Raw genomic sequence first — 20,029 nt, 5'->3', positions numbered from 1 at the left:
AACAGGTTGCTCAATGGTTTAGCAATTTTAGAAAAGTCCTTTATAAATCTCCTATAAAATCCTGCATGACCCAAGAAACTCCTAATTGCCTTAACATTAGTTGGTGGTGGTAATTTTTCAATTACCTCCACCTTTGCTCTGTCAACCTTAATTCCCTTACTTGAAATCCGGTGTCCAAGAATAATGCCTTCTGTAACCATAAAATGGCATTTTTCCCAATTTAAAACAAGGTTTGATTCTTGACACCGTTTCAAGACAAGAGATAAATGTTTAAGGCATGATTCAAAAGAATTACCAAAAACAGAAAAGTCATCCATACATATCTCAATAAACTTTTCAACCATATCAGAAAAAATTGAAAGCATACACCTCTGAAAAGTTGCTGGAGCATTGCAAAGTCCAAATAGCATTCTCCTGTAGGCAAATACTCCAAAGGGGCATGTGAATGCTGTCTTCTCTTGATCTTGAGGGTCCACTACAATTTGATTATATCCAGAATATCCATCTAGAAAACAATAAAAAGCATAACCAGCTAACCTCTCAAGCATCTGATCAATGAAAGGGAGGGGGAAATGATCCTTCCTTGTAGCAGTGTTGAGCCTCCTGTAATCTATGCACATTCTCCATCCTGTGACTGTTCTTGTAGGAATAAGCTCATTTTTTTCATTCTTGATCACTGTCATCCCTCCTTTCTTGGGAACTACCTGCACAGGACTTACCCAAGGACTGTCAGAAATAGGGTAAATAATACATGCTTCTCATAACTTCATTACCTCTTTTTGGACCACCTCTTTCATAGTTGGATTGAGTCTCCTTTTTGGTTGCACAACTGGTTTGGCATCATCTTCAAGGAGGATCTTGTGCATACACTTGGTTGGACTAATCCCTTTCAAGTCACTAATGGTCCACCCAAGAGCTGTTTGATGGCTCTTGAGCATTGAAACAAGCGCCTCTTCCTCTTCAGGCTTCATGGAAGAGCTAATAATTACTGGATATGAATCATTTCCACCCAAGAACACATATTTTAGAGAAGGGGGTAAGGGTTTGAGCTCAAGCTTGGGGGCTTTCTCCTCCTTGATTGGCGTGTTCGTCAGCTCCTTTTGGGGTGGTGAATCGTCAACTTCAACTAATTCACACTCAGAAATAGGATCCAGAACATCATTAAGTACCTCAGTTTCGAGTACTTCTTGAACAAGTGGTTCAATAACATCTATTTTCATACACCCCTCAGAATCATTGGGGTGTTTGAGGGCTTCAAAAACATTTAGGACCACCTGTTCTTCATTGACCCTCAGGGTTAATTCACCCTTTTGCACATCAATCCCAGTATAATAGAGGGTTTTACCTGTAGCTAAAAATGGTCTACCAAGTATAATAGAGGGTTTTACCTCCTCTTCCATGTCTAATATAACAAAATCAACAGGGAAAATAAATGGTCATACTTTAACAAGTAAATCTTTAACCACATCCACAGGTAATTTAATAGAAAGATCAGCAAGTTGAAGAAAAATATGAGTAGGTTTTACCTCCTCAATTTGAAGCTTTTTTATCACTAAAAGTGGCATGAGGTTGATGCTAGCTCCAAGATCACATAAAGCTCTCTGAATGCCGACTTCTCCAATGGTGCAAGGAATGACAAAGCTTCCTGGGTCTGGCATCTTCTCAGGAAGGGTGTGTTGAATAATAGCACTGCATTCCTTGGTTAACACAATGGTTTCTTGCCCCTTCCAATTCCTTTTGTGGGTCAACAACTCTTTCATAAATTTAGCGTAGAGAGGCATTTGCTCTAGAGCCTCTGCAAAAGGAATGTTGATCTGCAGCTTCTTGAAGACATCTAAAAATTTAGAGAATTACTTTTCTTTGGACGCCTTCTGAAGCCACTGAGGATATGGCATTTTTGGCTTGTATTCAGGGGCCTTTGGTAAGGTGGGATAAGTGTCAAGAGAGTTAGGAAACAGGTTGTCTGCACGCTTAGGAGGGGCGTGCTCTACTTCTTCCTTCTTCTCCTCTAGAGTTTCTTTTTCAACTAGATCTTCATTGACCTTGGTCTCAGAACCAGCTACCTTACCACTTCTCAATTGAATAGCCTTGCAATCTTCTCTTGGGTTCACCACTGTATCACCAGGGAATGTATTTGAAGACCTTTCAGGTAATTGCTTGCTCATTTGACCCATTTGCACCTCCAAGTTTCTAATGGAGGCTCTGGTTTCTTGCATGAAACTCATCATCTCCCAATTAGAATCTTTTTGGGATTTAGAATTTGTCTGTTGAGGTGGTTGTTGTTGCTGAGACTGAAATTGCCGGTTATTATAGTTGTTCTGTTGAAAACTGCAATGAGAACTATTGTTGAAGTTCTGAGGTCTCTGAGGTTGATCTTTCCACCCAAAATTTGGGTGATTTCTCCACTTCTGATTGTATGTCTTGGAATATGGATCATTGTTGGGATTTCTCGGACCACTCCCCATGTAATTCACCTGTTCAGAAGAGGGTTGAGCATAATCATAATTATCATTTTGCATAAAGTTACCTGCCATGTCATAGGAGACTTCCTGTGGTGGATTTTGGGTGTTGATAGCTGAGACTTGCATGCCACCCATCTGTTGAGTAAGTAAATTTATTTGCTGAGACATCAGCTTGTTCTGAGCAAGAAGAGCATTAACAGCTTCTACTTCCAACACGCCTCTCTTCTGGGGGGTCTCAGAGTTCACAGGATTCCTGTTAGATGAGTATAAATATTGGTTGCTTGCAACCAATTCAATCAGCTCAATAGTCTCCTCTGGTGTCTTCTTCTTGTGCAATAAACTGCCTGCAGAAGTATCTAAGCTCATCTTGGACATCTCACCCAAGCCTTCATAGAAGATATCTAGTTGGGTCCATTTGGAGAACATGTCCGGAGGGCATTGCCTAGTCAATAGCTTGTATCTCTCCCAGGCTTCATAAAGTGTTTCTCCCTCCTTCTGTCTGAAGGTCTGAACCTCTAACCTAAGCTTAGTCAGCTTCTTTGGTGGGAAAAATTTAGTGAGAAACTCTGTAACAACCTTGTCCCAAGTATTCAGACTCTCCTTTGGTTGTGAATCTAGCCATAGCTTTGCTTTATCCCTCAGAGCAAACGGGAAAAGCATGAGTTTGTACACCTCTGGGTTAACTCCATTTGTCTTCACAGTATCACATATCTATAGAAAATCAGATATAAATTGATTCGGGTCTTCGTGAGGAAGACCATGATATTGGCAATTTTGTTGTACCAAGGTGACCAATTGTGGCTTCAACTCAAAGTTGTTTGCAGTTATAGGAGGCACCACAATGCTCTTTCCATAAAGATCTGTAGTAGGAGCAGAATAAGAGCCAAGCACTCTCCTCTGTTGATGATCCCCATTCAGATTTACCACATTGGCATTAGCGTTATTATTTGCCATAGTGGATTCTGCAGTCTTGCAAAGTCTTGCTTGTTGTAGACGTCGCCTGAAAGTTCTTTCAGGTTCAGGATCAAAGTCTAAGAGATGTTCTTTATCTCTGTTCCTGCGCATACACAAACAGAAAACAAGGAAAAAATGGGACTCTCTACGTCAGAGTGCAAAGAAGTCCCTGTGAGGTAACCTGTGTAAAATAATAAAATAAAAATACTAAAAAAATTCGAAAATTTAAAAGAAAAAATAAACAGAAAAATTCAAATAAAATTAAAAATTAAACACCAAACTTAAATTTAAAAAAAAAATTTAGTGTTATTTTATTTTATTATTATTATAATTTTAAATTTTATTTATTTATTTATTTATTTTAGATAAAAATAAAATAAAACTAATAGAATATAAAAAGTAAAAAAAATAAAAAAAAAATATTTTTTTTTGAAATATTAATAAAACAATATTTAAATAAAATTAAAATTAAAACGTCTAATCTAAACAATCAAACAACTAATAGTTGTTAATCACAATTAATCTCCGGCAACGGAGCCAAAAACCTGGTGCGGTATTTGTAACCCACTAACTTACCGGCAAGTGCACCGAGTCGTACCAAGTAATACCTTACGTGAGTAAGGGTCGATCCCACGAGGATTGATGGATTAAGCAACAATAGTATTTGATAGGCTTAGTTAGACAAACAGAAAATAGTAATTGAGAGTTCAAAAGCATTAAATAATAAAGAAGAGTTTGAAGACAGGCAGGTGAATAGGTGAGGAATAAAATATTGAAAAAGCAGTTAAGGCTTCAGAGTTATCTATTTTCTGGATTGACTTTTCTTATTAACTAATTTTAATCATGTAAGATTTAATTCATGGCAAACTATTTGTGACTAGACCCTAATTCCTTAGACCTTCCTAGTCTCCTCTAAAATTCATCAACTGCCAATTTCTTGGTCAATTAATTCCAATTAGAGGGTGATGATCAAATTCTAGTTTATATGCCACAAGAATCCTAATTATCCAAAAATTAAGGGATTATATGTCACGTATCCCGTTAAATACAAACAATTAGAAATTCAAGATAATATGTTTTCAAGCTATTGTTCAAGTAAAGAGCTTTTCCAAGTTATACAAGAACTCAAATAGAACATGGGTCATACTTCCGTTCCACCCAAATTCATAAAATAAAGAACAAAAACAATTATTGAAATATAAATCAAAACATGAGTTAAAATAGAAAAATAATATTATCAATCCATACAATAGACAGAGCTCCTAACCTTAACAATGGGGGATTAGTTGCTCATGGAATATGGAATGTAAATTTGTATGGAATAATGTTGTGGAATGTTTTTTTTGGAACCACCCGGGATCCCTTTTATAACTAATCCTAATAATTTAAAAATCAAATTTCTAAAATTAAAATTAAAATAATATCTTTTCCTCTAATAAGATTTAAATTTCAATTCGAATTAATTAACAAGTCTTTAGCTGATGGGTTGGGGACCACTTGATTTGTCCCTTCTGCAGCTTCTAATCTGTGATTTCTGGGCTAAGAACTAGGTCAAAATAGCCCAGAAATCTCCCCCAGCGTCTTTCTGCATTTTCTGCACGTGGCGCATGTCACGCGAACGCGTCGGTCACGCGCACGCGTCGATGGTCCTTTTTCGCGAGTCACGCGGACGCGTCGGTCACGCGTTCGCGTCATTTGTTCAGATTCCAGTCCATGCGTTCGCATCAAGCACACGATCGCGTCATTACGATTTCCTCTATTCCGCGCGGTCGCGTGAGCCATGCGTCCGCGTCGGTATTCGCTGGTCATCTCCTTGGTTTCTTCTCTTTCTCTGCAGAAACTTCATCAAATCCATCCGAATGCTACCTAAAATGAATAAAATTGCACAAAACTCAAAATAGCATCCATAGTGGCTAAAATATAATTAATTCTTAATTAAACTCAACAAGTTAGATGCAAATTCATTAGGAAAAGATAGGAAATATGCTCACACATCAAATAGCTATCATGAGTCATAGTTTGTAGTTTTTCGCACTTCAAGTTCAAAGAAATTCTAGCATAGAATGGCATGTTAAAATACACAAATCTATTCATGTGAGAAATGATTCATGACAAACAAAAATACACAAAGATAAACCCATTCATCCAGCAATGGAAAATGTACCTCAAATATAACAGAAATTATGATGATCTGGCGCGAAGTTCTCCGCCACGACTAGTTTCTCCCATTGACCCTGGCCATAACCGCAGCTTCCTCTTTGGAAATATACTGCAGCTTCTTTTCGAAATCATCGCTACATCTTCTGAATATCCCGTTCCAAATTCGAGAAATTAACCCCTGCTTCTTACTCTTCTTCTTCTTATTCTTTTCTTCCTCTCCATCACCAACAATAGCAGTGGCACCAACACTTTCCTCTTTCTTCTTCTCACCTTCTCCAACTACCTTATTCTCCTCACCCATTCTTTTCCGCTCTTTCTTCTTCCTTAAAACCTCAAACAAAATAGAAGAAACAACCAATTAGGGTTTTGTTGACTGAATTTCGCTGTTAGCTATGATACAACACCGTATTGCTTGCGAGTAAGTGAAAGGTCAGCAATTCGTTAGGGAAAAGAAGCGACTAAGAATGTGAAGGAAAGTGTGAGTGAGACAAAGAAAGTGGGATTAACGAACTTTCTGTGAAATTAGCAGCAACAACAGGGAAGGGACAGGACTAGGGTTAGGGATAATGAAATCAGAATAGATTCACAATGGAAGGGGTTAGGGATATGGACGAGAAGGAGGCGGAGGCTTACCTGAACTAACGGCGACGAGAAGAGATGATGACAAACCTCCGGCGACGAGAGTGGCGCGGAAGGAGCTCATAAGACAAGAGCACGGCAGAGAGAGCTCGTACGACGATGGCATTGAAGGGAGCAAACGTGATGAGGGCGACGGAGGGAGCTCGTGCAACGCGAGCCGCGGCGGCGGCGACAGCGGAAAACGTCACATCTTCAAGGGAGAGAGATGGCAGGGAGTAATTCAAGGAAAACGTGAAAAAGTGAAATGAAGCATTGGGAGTTTCGAGAACCTAACTCCTTATTCTAATATTTCAGACGGAAAAGTTTAAATTACAGACAGATTTTCTGTCTGTAATAATTTAATAAAATGTTGCGTTTTGTCTATTTAATTACAGACGGATTTTCCGTCTGTAACTATTTCCCACGGAAAAAAAATTAATTTTACCGACAAAATTATCGACGGATTTTGTTTTCCGTCTGTAATTTATGCTAATCCATTTTTTTAATTTTTCCGACAAAAAATTCCTCTGAAATTCCCTCTGTATTTTCGTGGGATAAAATCCGTCGGAAATATCCGTCTGTAATAACTAGTTTTCTAGTAGTGTCTTTCACCGCTGCCGTCGCCGCTCGTGTCGCAAGATCTCATCACTGACCTCAGCAACAGCCATTCGTTGGTCATCATCATCCACCGGTTCAAGAATCACTGTACTCGTCCTAATTCAAATTGGTATGGTTTCGCATCGCTTTCAATTTTTAAATTCTTCTCATTTGAAATTTTTTATGTTTGTTCTTTTGTGAATTTTTAAGCTTTTGTGGCTCCAATCTGCCATGCGGAAAGAATCTTCTCACTCTCTACAGAGAATCACACATACACAGAATAGGTCACTTCATCTCTTTTTCGGTCTCTATCTTTCAATTTTTTCGCTAATTGGAATCATTAATTTCTCTTTCTGCTATCAATTTAATTCAATTAATTCTAGTCTGGGTAATTATTTACTTCATCAGTTTATTGTTATTGTCATTTTCAATATCTGATCTATTTGTGTGAAAAATGAATGTGGTGGATAGTTTTTTAATTTTATTTTGCTATTATTGGATATTAGAAAAATCATTTGTAAGTGTATAGCAGTATTAAGAGAGTTCTTGGTCATGCACGGTGAAACTTTGCTTATTGCTGCTTAGATAATTTGGGATCAAAGTGTTGGTTCTTTCAAAGGAATTTGCCAAGAAGCATTACCATGATCTCAGTGAAAGATCTTTTTTCAATAAGCTCTGTGACTTCTTAAACTCTAGTCCTGTTATTGCAATGGTTACAGCTTACACCTTACAATTTATAACTGACTCTTCCTTTTTCTTACTTTCGGAATCAAACACAAAACACAAAACAATATATTATTGTTTCTAGACTAGTCTGATTTTTCCTTGAATTCATAAAACAGGTTTGAAAAGAAGAAGGAGTCATAACTTATGGCCGAAAATTAATTGGAGCCACTGATCCGCAGAAATCTGCACCTGAAACTATTAGAGGTGATCTAGCTGTTAATGTTGGAAGGTATTGTTTTTGACAAAAACATTCCGATTTCTTACAATTACACTAATATATACGGACTAATATACATTAATCCATCTTTTTATTACTAATATTATTATAGAAGAACATTAATAAGTAGAGAAGAATGAGGGAAAAAAAAAAGATGGCGGCACATGGAATCCTTCCTATTAGGTGATATATTGGAGTGCATGAACTGAGTATCTTTAATTCTCCTTTATGATGAGATGTTAAACTGTTAACAGGTCCCCGACTTCTTAAATGCCAAAATCGATGGTCTGCTCGTCATAGATGTGATTAGGGATCATAAATGGTTGGAAGAAGAGTTCACTGAAAAGGTTCAAAAGGTAAAATTTGTAACTAGCATTTGTAGTTAACTATGTAGAACACAATATGTAGTTTCTTCAAGCTAAAGCTGATAGGGATATGTTTGGTTGGCAGAGAGGTGGTGTGCTTATTCAGAAATGGGGAAGATCGTCGGCTGCATCAACTGCTGTCTCAATCATTGATGCCATACGATCTTTAATCACTCCTACTCCCAAGAGTGATTGGTTTTCCACTGGTGTAAGTTACTATTAGTTTAATGACCTCCTTGTTCCTCCATGATGCATAAAATTATATGCAGGAATTTGCAGTTAAAATGAAATTTCCTCTCTTTCAATACCAGTTAAAATGAAATTATAGTGCAATAGTAAGTGTAAAGGGAAAACTGCTGATGAAAAAGTGAACATATGGTGTTATTGGTAAAATTATGAACAGCTATGGTGTCCTTGTATTGTACTTGAAAAGTTTCTGTTCCTATGCATTATGACACCAAGAGGAGTTGCATCACATGAACTAAACCCACACTTTGGCTTTTCTTGTTTTGCTTTAGTCACTTCACTGATCCTATTGGTTCCTTTAAATATGTAATAATATTCTTAGAGCAAAATTGTTTCCTCTTGGTTCTGGTATATGGTGTCAGTTGAAATTACTTATAGTCTTTTGTTGAGAGTGGGGACAGGTTAAATAATATTAATGAAAGTTTTCATGCTAATGACTATTCTCCAATCCATTTCCCTCCCGTAATGACTATATGAAATTATTTTCATGGTTTTTTGAATTTTTTTTCAATTTTATTTTTGGGTATGCTTTGAGATATGCCGGAATTCAAATAAAAATTGGCTTAGGACATTGTGGATGAATCAATACTTTGCCATATGAGGATTGATTTGATGCTATTAGCTGGTTTAAGTGCTAATCCTGATTAATATATGTGTCATTAGCTATGAGTTAACGTTTGAGTTTTCATCATTAATCGAAGTTGAGTTTACATTGGCTTAGCCCTTAGCCCTGTCATTAGTTTCTTTTGAACTTTGTAGTTTGACAACCTTGCAAACATTTCAAAATAGTAATTTGGCTGGTAACAATTGCATCTCTTGGACCTTGATTGCTAACTAGTTGAATTAACTTGTCCTTATTTCCATTTTCGTTTTCATTTTGTGCAATTAAGACATTTGTTGGGGTTGATAGAGGTACTCCTTTTGCTTTTTTTGGGAATAGAAACAGAGGAGTAGATCTAAAGTGTGATTTGGGAATTTGTTAGTTTAAAACTAGTTTATTTGTTTAACATTCCATCCACTTCTGAACCTGAATATCCTCAGAGGCATTTACGCTTATGGTAAACTTTTACTAATCCCTTTAATATATATATATATATTTCATTGATAATATATAGTGCCAGCATAGAACCTAGCATGGTGTTTATTCTGGTAATAGAAAGTGAAGGAGGTTGAAATTGATCAAATACATATATGCATACGAACTACACATGGATCAAGTGAGTTTCCTTCATCCTTTTAGCATACTAATTAACCTTAGATCAGATTTCTCATAAGAAAGTCATTGATCATTAACTGTGAGCGTATTACTAATTGTCTAATTTTATCTTATAATAGCATAAAACCTTTGAAACTATACATAAAAAATGGTGTTACTTCTCTGGTTTGGCATATATCTAAAAAATTTTCTGTTGCTTGTAGTGATGTTTATTCTTTATATCAAGCATTACAATGCTTTTTAAGTTCAACATATATGGGGTAGTGAGAGACTATTTAATACTAATTCTTGAAAAAGAACTAGTTTGTTGTTAGTTGAACCAGATGATGTGAAAATTGTAGGAGCTTCAGGGATAATGATTGAAGTTAGTGAAGGAGGAGGAGGAGTAAAAATGGAGAGGGGAAGAGTCAAGGGGGAGAAGAGCCAAGAAAATATTGCTTTGATAGCTTTGCTTCATGGTGAGGATCACTTGATGTTCTTGATGCTTCTTCAGTTTCTTGTTTTCTATTTCCAAAGAAGTTGAAATTTTAATTCAAGCAGGATGATTGAATGAGGTTGATGTTCAAATGGTTGTTGACTAATTGCTTCCTCTTTAATAATTTTTCATTTTTCATTCCCAAAAATGCAAAATTTTCTTAGTTGTTACAATTTTCATTTCCACTTGTCAAAGCAATATTTTTTTGGGTGTTGTATCTTGTTTTAACAAAAGTATCATATTATTTGAAATTTCAATTTAAATCTTGGAAAGTTCTAGCCTTAGTATTGTATTTGATTTTTTAAATTTACTGATCCTCAAAATCAATTTATATTGCTTATATTATGCTTCTTTCTACCACAAATTTTATGCCTTTGTTACTCCAGATGTTTAAAGTACAGGAACATTTAAGAGCAGCAATTCAGACTGATTTTCTGTCTGTATTCAGAGTTTGGAATGGTTTTCCAAGGCTCCAATTACAGACAGAAAATCTGTCGAAAAATCTGTCTCTAATTACCGACGGAAAATCCGTCGGAGAATCTGTCTCTAATTACTGACGAAAAATCCGTCGGAAATCTGTCTTTAATTACCGACGGAAAATCCGTCAAAAAATATGTCTCTAAATTAACCTCTAGGAGGGACCAAATACAAAATGCAAGGTGGAGAATCTATTACATATATAAAAATAAACCAAATACAACCACCAAGTCCCAAGATAGTTCTTCACTTCAAAGAGTCTCTAGAATGCTCAGTGCGGTGCTTCGCGTTCAACATCTGAAAACAGCAACATATGTATGAAATGAGAACCGGAGGTTCTTAGTATGGTAAAGGTGCCCACATAGTTAATATAAAAGGTCATAAAAGCCAGAGGCAATCCTAGAACTCCGACACTCAGATTTAAAACTTAGAGTTATACTTTAAACCAAAAACTAGGTGAGCTATCTATGGTATTTAGGTTCTAGTCTAATTATAACTTAACCCCTTAATTCTTACTCTCCTCCAAACTCTGGTGAAACAACGTAACCCTCGTCACTCCTCTTCCGGACAAGGGGTATCTCAATTGCATAGACAAATAATACAGACAAAGAAATCACAGATAGAATGCAGTTACAGCAGATAGAGCGTACAGCAATTGAGCGGAGATAATCAAATAGGCAAATCCAAGTAAGGCACATCCAAACAAAACAAATAAATGCATATGATGTATGCCTGTCCTATGGCTAACGAGCTCATTTGTCGGTTATCCAACCAACTTGACATGTTCGGTAGCTAACCCGGACATTGTCTCTCTTTTGTACACAAATATCTTAGCACATTGACTATCCATTAGAGGGAATATATGCCATGTCACCATTAGAGAAAATATGTTCCCTGTCACCATTAGAGGGAATAGGTGCCCTATCACCCTTTCAACAAGAGAGAAAACACAAACATACTCGTCATCAATCATCCTCATTCATGCCTCGTTTATCATATTCATTTAATTTCATAATCAAACTCAATTCTCATCATTCTTCTTCCTCATCTCTTTCTCAGAGCAAGTGGACAATGTCACTGCCTCTTACCTGGGGGTTACATATATCTCATCCAATTACAAATCATTTATTACTTTCGTCATCCTCATCAATCTCCTCTCATTCATCGTTATGCACGCCTCACTAATTCAGTTAATACTTTGCAAAACCCTTCTAAGTATCCTCTTCAATTTATTTAACACATTCATCCTCATTCTAAGGCTTAAAAGCTCACTAACAGACCTTAAACAAGTGTAAAAGAGGTTTGGAAAGCTAGAGAATTGGTTAAACATTCAAAATTCTCATTTTTGGCTAAAACAGGGGGCTCGCATCGCGTGTACTGCTTGCATATGCGAGCGTCCCAATTTTCAGGTCCGCGTACGTGAGATCATGTTCGCGTGCACGAAATTCAAGACAGTGAATGAATCTCGCATCACGTGTGCATGTTCGCGTACGCGAATCCTCCTTTTTCTCAAAAAGCTGCTCATAAAAACCAGTTTTCTACACCTAACGTCCGAGGTTCATAACTTCCTCTACAAAACTTCAAGTTTCACAAACTTTAAACAATTTTAAAGATCTTGAAATTATATTTAATTTGAAATAAATTTCATTCAAATCCAGAATTTGAGGCTCAAGTTATGGTCCGTCGAAGTTTGTTAAAAATTCATTTTTACCAAAAGAGTTCAAAACCTCTATTTTCCAAATTCTCAATTTCAAAACAGAAGTTCACACCTTAAAATAACTTCAAATACACTCAAAGCAATTATCTAACCATTTCATTCCTTTCACAACATTCCAATACTCAATTTTATAAATTTTCACCCAACCTTCAATAGTCGTCAACAACATAATTCATCAATAACTGATAATACATTTCATAAACATTCATCATTCCTCATCAATCACTACAATCATCCATTACTACACATTTTCATAATTAAAATCAACATATCCATCAATCACTAAACCTTAACAAGCTTGGAATACTTCAAAAACCTCTTCTTTCACAAGCTTCAAGCTTCTAAATGCCAATTCCACAAGTTCAACTACTAGAATTTCGTTTCAATCCACCAATTGAACTCCAATTTAACAAGATACACAATCTAATTTATACAATATCATAATAATCAACATTGAGCTCACTAAGTTACCAATTCACAAGGGTTAGGATTTTCTTACCATTATCCATGAGTCAAATAGACAAAATCTGGTGATTACACACCGCTAAAGTTCACCTAAACCATCAAAACATCAAAACCCTCAACATCCAAAACCCAAAAATTACGAATTGAAGAGGGGGAGAACTGAACACAAAATCTCAAATTCCTTACTAAATCATTCAGTGGGTTTTCTTGAGAATTCTGAGACGAACGCGTGGCTACTGACGGCTTGTCAATCGGAGCTTCGGATTGAAAGTTACAAGAGATTGAAGGTTGAGGGTGAAAAGGGTTTAGGGTTCCACGTTTTCCCCCTTCCCCTACTGTGTGTGTGTGTGTGTTAAATGGGAGGAAAAGGCTGAGTTTGGTTTTATATAATGGGCTTTGGGTCTGGTTCGACCGATTTAGTCTGTTGGTTCGGTTTTGGGCCTAAATTTTTTAAATTAGTGTCAAATTTCATATTTTAATTATTTCTACCTCATTAAACTATACAATTTAATTTTCTAATTATTTTAAATAATAATTAATTTATTGGCTAATTATTTATTAATTATCCGGGATTTACACCGATTCTATCTCCGCATGCAAATCTCGGCCTCAAATCAGTACCATATGGTATCAGACCCGGTTGAAAAAAATTTGTGTTCTCAAGTAATTATTGAATTTGATAGCAGGTTAATACTTTTAACGAGGAATATTAGAGGGCCATAAGAATTTATTATTTTTGACAATCAATTAGCCATCAATATTTAAAAGTATAGGATATAATATGTTATTGGATTACCAGACTAAAGAAATTAGACTAAAAGAATTGAGTTGATGACTAAGTGATGACTAAAAATAATAAATTCTTGATGACCCCGACATTTCTCACTTTTAATATATATACATATATAAAGAGAAAAAATGACTAGTCTATTATATCTATTATCTATTATTCTATTATATATTACTAATTTTACAACCAAAATGTGCCACACGTTATTTTCTGATTACAATTGAAATCAAATCTTTCCCTCCAAAATTAAAGAGTTCTCCTTTCTTCTCTCTCCTTTTCTCTATCTCTCTCATTCCTTCACTCACTCTATCACTCTTATATGTTACGGATAAGTATTATTTTGGTCTCTAACGTTTATGGTCAAAATCAAAATCGTCCCTAACTTAGTTTTCGATTTAAAATCATCCCTAATATTTTATTTGGTATTAAAATCGTTCTTTCTAATTTTTTCGAATAGAAATGCCCTTTCATTTGTTACCGGTAGTTATGATGATAAAAAATATTATAAATAAGTAATTGAAAAAAAAGGGGTAAAGTTATGTGAAATCCACTATCGCAGACTCCACCATCGTGAATCTCTTGGAGAGAGAATTCCATGGCTTCCCAAAGCTCAACCTCTTCTCGAAGCCGATCTTCCCCTCATAGCAGACCGCTACTTTTCTCCCATGGTGAGAGGCTGGGTTTCCAAACTTCAGGGACAAAGGAGAACCTTAGTCGCAGATTCTGTGGCTGTGTCTATTTTGATATTTTTTGTTTTCGTTTCAATTGAGTCGTTTGTGTGATGGATTGAAGAGTGATAATGGTGGATATGTGTAGCTTCAAGAAGGGTGCAATTTCTTTCGTTGAGCAGACCCAGAGGCAGAAGTAGAACACTCAAAAATTGCAAGAATAAGGAGAAAGGTTTCCTCACTAAAATCAAGAATGAAAGTTGCAAAATGGAAGCTAAAGGTCGTTGCTGTTAGGGTTTATTAGGTGGGTTGGGTTCATTTATTTGCTGTTGTGGAATTTTTCTAAAGCAAGACAACCGTGTGTAATTCCATTGAATCTTGTCTGAACAGTGTGTTAGAGTATGTTGTTTTTGTTTAGAATTCCATGTGGATTTTGTTATTTTCAGTGTGTGCTTGGAATTAGATGAGTAAATTGGGTTAGGATTTATTATTTAGATAGGTACCCTAGTTCAATTAAGCTGAATCTGTTTCAAATATGTATGAATGATAATTATGTAATAATGGTTGATTTCTGAAATGAGATTAGAATTTCAGTTTGGCAATTAGATGGATTCCATTATTGTGTTTTGCGTAATTTTCCTATTATAAGTCTGCTACTGATAAATGAACAATTCCATAACAAATTATAAACAACAAATTAAGTAACATTAACATAGTAAACATTAGAATAACATATATAATAAACATAGTTTTTTACAACCAACTAAATCCCAATAGGGTAAATGGTCCAAGCCAATAATGCAGAACAACATTGAGTTACTCATAACCAAAATATAACCAACATGCAAATAGTCCAGAATAAAATCAAGCTAACAGCACCTACATGACATTACTAAAATTTAATACTAACTTAACTCAAAATAAGACCACATGCATTTTATCTAAATACCAAAATATGTCCTAATTGTCCAAATTTCCTAAAGTAATCCCCATTTTTTTGGAGGCAACTTTGCCATCAACCTCAATTTCTATGGAGAAACATGAGGCGCTCCGGAATTCTTGATAGAAAATTGTCCAACTGGTTGGCGTGAAGTCTGTCTCACTGTATGTTTATGTTGGACTGGTGGCTGTGTTGAAGATGTAGAAAGGATTGATTGAGATGCTAAAAGGGATTTGGTGTTTGGCTGTGTTGAGAATGAAGAAGATGCTGAACTTTTTGGGCTGGGGTGCTTCTTGGGTTGGGGTGCTTCTTGGGCTGAACAGTTAGGCTTAGTGGTTCCCTTGGGCCTGCCTCTAGGCCTTTTGGGCTGTGTTGCAGAGTTAGATTGGGTTGAAGATAATGGTTGTGTTACTGAAGTAGTTTTTCTCTTGACACCTATTTTAGCAATGGAATATGAGGATGTAGTCTTTCTTCCTCCCTTGGCAGCTGGAGGATGTGAGTTGGTGCTTGAATTCTTCTTCTTCCCTTTGTTAGGCTTCTTTGATTGTTGGACCTAATAAACATATGCAAATTAAGTGGATAACTATTAGGCTTAAGGTAAACATCAGACAAGCTGTAAAGAAAATAAAAAAAATCAGCATACCTCTTTAATAGGTTTAGGACATCTCCCTTTCTTGTGTCCAACTGAACCACATATTGAGCATCTTTAGATCTACCCCCTCCTTGACAAGTGAGTGCAGCTGCTCTGTTCTTCCTCCCTAGTAGTTGTTCATCTATTTTTTAGTGATTGGTGACTAGGCCTTCTATACGGTGGTGGCATAACATCACCATAATCTGTACTCTCCCAGAGATCAGGTCCATTCGATGGGTGGATGACTGACTCGTAGCACTTCAAGTATGCTTATTTTTTATAGCAGTCGGCCACAAAAGCTACTAAGTCAAGTCCATTGAATTTGATGCAACTAACAGCATGCACACAAGGTATGCCACTCATCTGCCATCTTCTATATGAACACCCATGAGTACCTATGTCCACAACAAACTTTTCTAAACCATTAACAACCTCATATTTTTGAGCTGCAGACCAATATGGTCGCCAGTCCCCAGCTGACCTAGACCTTCTTTCTAACCTCATTCTAATCTAGGTAAGATTGCCCCTGAATAGTTCTGAACTAGTTTCCTATTTTGTGCCCACCTAGTCATTAATTTAACTCTGATCTCCTCCAACATTGTAACTATAGGCTTCTCTCTAACATCTACTATAGCAGAATTAAAGTTCTCAAACATGTTGTTAACTATTGTATCTACTTTAGAATGAAATGTGAACCTAGATCTAGACCAATATCTAGGTGCAATAGCAATTAAGTACTGAAAAGCTTCCTGATTCACAGCTTTGAGGTCTGCTATGTACTTCTCCCATTCTTTCTAGTGAGTCACCTTAGCACACTTCCACATTTTTTCCTTTAAATGTAAACCTGGAAACCTTTTTCTAAAGTTGTTGTATAAGTGTCTCACACAGAATCAATTGTCCACACCTGGTATCACATCCTGAAATGCTGGCAACAAACCCTACACAGGTGATATTTTTTTTTCATATAGCTAGTCACACTTTATATTTAAAATCATAATGTTTTGTAATGAACAATCTAAATGTGTAGATGCCATTAGTGAACTGGACTTACTTTCTGTTGGTCAGACATGAATGTAGATCTTCCCATCTTCTCAATCCCAAAGTCAAATGCAAGATAATTCAAGAACCAAGTTCATGAGTCCTTAGTCTCAGCCTCTACAATCGCATATGCAATGGATAGCATTTGGTCACTCGGATCCCACCCTATTGTAGTAAGCAATTGTCCACCTTAAGATGTCTTAAAAAAACATCCATCCAGACTAATGAATGACCTGCAATGTTGAAAGCTCTACTTGCATGCTTCCAAGCACACATATATCCTTTGGAAGATGCAATAATGTGTCCTGGATGATGTTTACACTTCATTAGCAAAATCAGGGGACTTTTGCACTTGTATATGGACAGAGGAGCCTAGATTTGCCCTCAACAGCTCATGTTCATAGTCATATATCCTCTTATATTGCTCTCTGAATGTTCCCTGAATTTCATCCAATGCAATCTGCTTTGTCCTAGTTGCCATTGATTTAGTTACAGTCAAGTTCCACTTTTTTTAGCCTTGGAAACCAACTCCTTTATTTTTACCTTGGTATTTGATTCAACCTTCTTCTTAAATGCCTTGCCAAGCCATTTGGAATGTAAAATCCCCACCCTGTGTGCTTGTGTACATGTGTGATTCAAATTCATGCTTCAAACTACCAAGTATCCTCTTCTTCCATTTTCACAGTATACAGCCAAAAAAGACACTCACCAGAACAAACTACCCTTACCCTCTTAAGATCACACTTTTTGAATGTAATTGCTCTTGTAGTCTGCACAGCGTATGCAGTGACAGTGTCCTTGAATTCTTTCTGAGATGCATATAGTATCTTGATTTCCCACTTGTATTGCTTCATGTATTTTTGTGCCCTATGAACTGGATACCTCAATCCCTCGTTATCTGAATCTAACCCATCATTTTCACCATCCTCATTGGCCCCAACTCCAACCTCATGGTCCAATTCTAATTCATCAATGTCTGCTCCTTCATCATTTTTAAAATTTTCAGTTGCCACACCTTTCTTTTTTACATTCCTATATTTATCAATCATGACATTCACATCCTCAAACCCACTAATATCAGGATCAAGCTCATCTTCACTATCGGTGAAGTACAAATCATCTGTACTATCATCTTTCTCTTCAGATGGTTTATACTATGAGAATCAAGACTATTACTATTAGATCCACCAACATTAGCAAACTCAGCTTCATGATGATCATCCTCATCACTGTCCCTAGACTCTGCCCCAGTAACATCAGCACTTGGTTCAGGTTGGTTTTGCCCTGCCTCATTAGGTCTATCGACTATATCAGCCACATTGTCACCTTCTTAACCATACTCAGCCTATTCTCCAGCATACACCACCTGCTCTTGTCCCTCACCTTTATCAATAATCCCTTGATCCTCCCTAACATTAATGTAGCCAGCATCAAGAAATACATTGTTTTCTTCAATCTTGTGCACAACAAACAACTCTACATGTTCTTTTAATTCATCTATTTTACATATGGCAATCGAATTTGCATCACTTTTAAACAACTTCAAATTTTTTTCCATGTCTTCATATATAGGATCTTTGAACCACAATGCTGAGATATTCTCCTCAACATAACCAAACTTCTTTAACTCTGCATAAGCTTCAAATAGGGACCACCGATCATAATCAATATCTTCTATAGCTGTTGTTTGTCCTCCCACATATTGTAATAGCCCTTTATGATAACTAAACCATCGTCCATGGTAGACTTTCAGCTTAAAATATCCCATCCTCTTCTCCACCACCCTATTCGTAAATAACTATCAGAACACATTACCAAATTACAAAAGGAAAAAAACATACACATACATTTCTATTTCATGGAGATATTAATCCCTAGTCTTACTACAAACACATTTGGTCTCCATTCAATCATAAAAAAAAACGAAAACCTAAACCATCAAATCCAAAACTAACTACAAGAAAGAGAGATACCATAGTCAATATAAGAAGAGAAATCATACCTATGCTAGCCCTGCAAATACTGCCTCACTGACTATTCAAGACCCTTCCTTCTAGCAAATCGAACTCACTCGCTCTCTTCTCTCCAAAAACAGCCTCCGTCGTTTCTGATTCTGGGTTAGGGTATGAAGCACTCACATTGTTTTCTAAAATATTGTGGTTAATGTTGAGGGTTTAGATACAAATGAAGATATGAAGAGTTTCGCGCGAAACCGAAAAAGGAAAAAGGGTATGTTCGTCATTTAGAAAAATATTTATTAGAAAGGATGATTTTAATGCCAAATAAAACATTGGAAACGATTTTAAATCGAAAACTAGGTTAGGAACGATTTTGATTTTGATCCTAAACATTAGGTACCAAAACAGTACTTATCCGTATATATTATTATCAATGATTAATTACGAATTTGACGGTTAAAATATACATGGCATTCTCTAATTGCATTCAAATTAAAATTAAAATATAGCTATATTATTTATATATTATTAACTAATTTAATAACTAAAATATGTCACATGACACTCTCTTATTAAAATTTAGAGAAAATATTTTTCTCCAAAATTAGTAAACTTTTTTTTTTCATTCTCTTATCTATCTCTCTCTTTTTTTATATTTCTCTCTATCCTTCCCACTCTATATATAATTTATAATTTATAATTTATATTTCATATTAGTAATTTGACAAATCAAAATGTGTCACTAGATATTTTTCACTATAATTAAAATAAATTTTTTCTTAACTTCTAAAATTAACAAACTCTCTCTCTCATTCTTCTTCTTTATCTTTCTCTCTCTTTTCTCTTATTCTCTATTTTTTTTTACCTTTTTGTTCTACAAAAAATAAAATTAACAACATAATATAATTTAAATAAAAATATTATATGCATATTTTTTTTATTTAGTTTTACATTTTTACTGTTTATCTTTCTAGTCTATATTTTTTCTTCTTTCTCTTCAAATATTTTTTACATATAATTTAGAGAAAATATTAATGTTGTGATTAAAAGTTAGAATCAAGATTCAATTATTTAAAAAAAATAAATTTGAGTTAATTTTATAACTATCAATATAAATTTTTTTCATGCTAATATCTAATTATATTTTTATAATATAAAAAAATATTATTTTTAAATAGCAAGCATAAAAATTAATTATTTCTATTTGTACAATAAACTTAATATCTAATTAAATATAAAAATATACACGTTAAATTCTTTCAAATTTTAGATAAATATTAAAATTAAGTAAAAAAAATTAAACTCATAC

General features: G+C 35.4%; 2 protein-coding genes across 5 annotated transcripts in view; one reads left to right on the top strand and one right to left on the bottom strand.

The window, feature by feature from the left end:
• Positions 1-6,466, bottom strand: part of LOC110265726 (uncharacterized protein At2g24330-like) — a 12,573-nt gene extending 6,107 nt beyond the window's left edge. The window contains exons 1-3 of one of the 4 annotated variants that reach the window (XM_021108938.1): positions 6,210-6,458; positions 5,581-5,900; positions 5,448-5,469 (exon numbers count right to left, since the gene is read on the bottom strand). In XM_021108938.1, the coding sequence (XP_020964597.1) occupies positions 5,632-5,900; positions 6,210-6,321 (381 nt within the window). In that variant the 5' untranslated portion in view covers positions 6,322-6,458 and the 3' untranslated portion in view covers positions 5,448-5,469; positions 5,581-5,631. Of the gene's footprint in view, positions 1-5,447; positions 5,470-5,580; positions 5,908-6,209 lie in introns of those variants that run through there. The other 3 variants (XR_002351975.1, XM_021108939.1, XM_021108937.1) reach the window with 3 other exon arrangements.
• Positions 6,339-10,457, top strand: LOC107611460. Its single transcript, XM_016313381.2, has 4 exons — positions 6,339-6,430; positions 6,797-6,921; positions 9,903-10,019; positions 10,423-10,457. Exons 1-4 carry the CDS (start codon positions 6,339-6,341, stop codon positions 10,428-10,430), a joined length of 342 nt encoding a protein of 113 aa, XP_016168867.2. The 3' UTR covers positions 10,431-10,457.

This window comes from Arachis ipaensis, chromosome B08, assembly GCF_000816755.2.
Source record: "Arachis ipaensis cultivar K30076 chromosome B08, Araip1.1, whole genome shotgun sequence".
Classification (NCBI taxonomy): Eukaryota; Viridiplantae; Streptophyta; class Magnoliopsida; order Fabales; family Fabaceae; genus Arachis; species Arachis ipaensis.
Note: the sequence above shows the minus strand (reverse complement) of the source record. Positions and strands in the feature narration are given on the sequence as shown.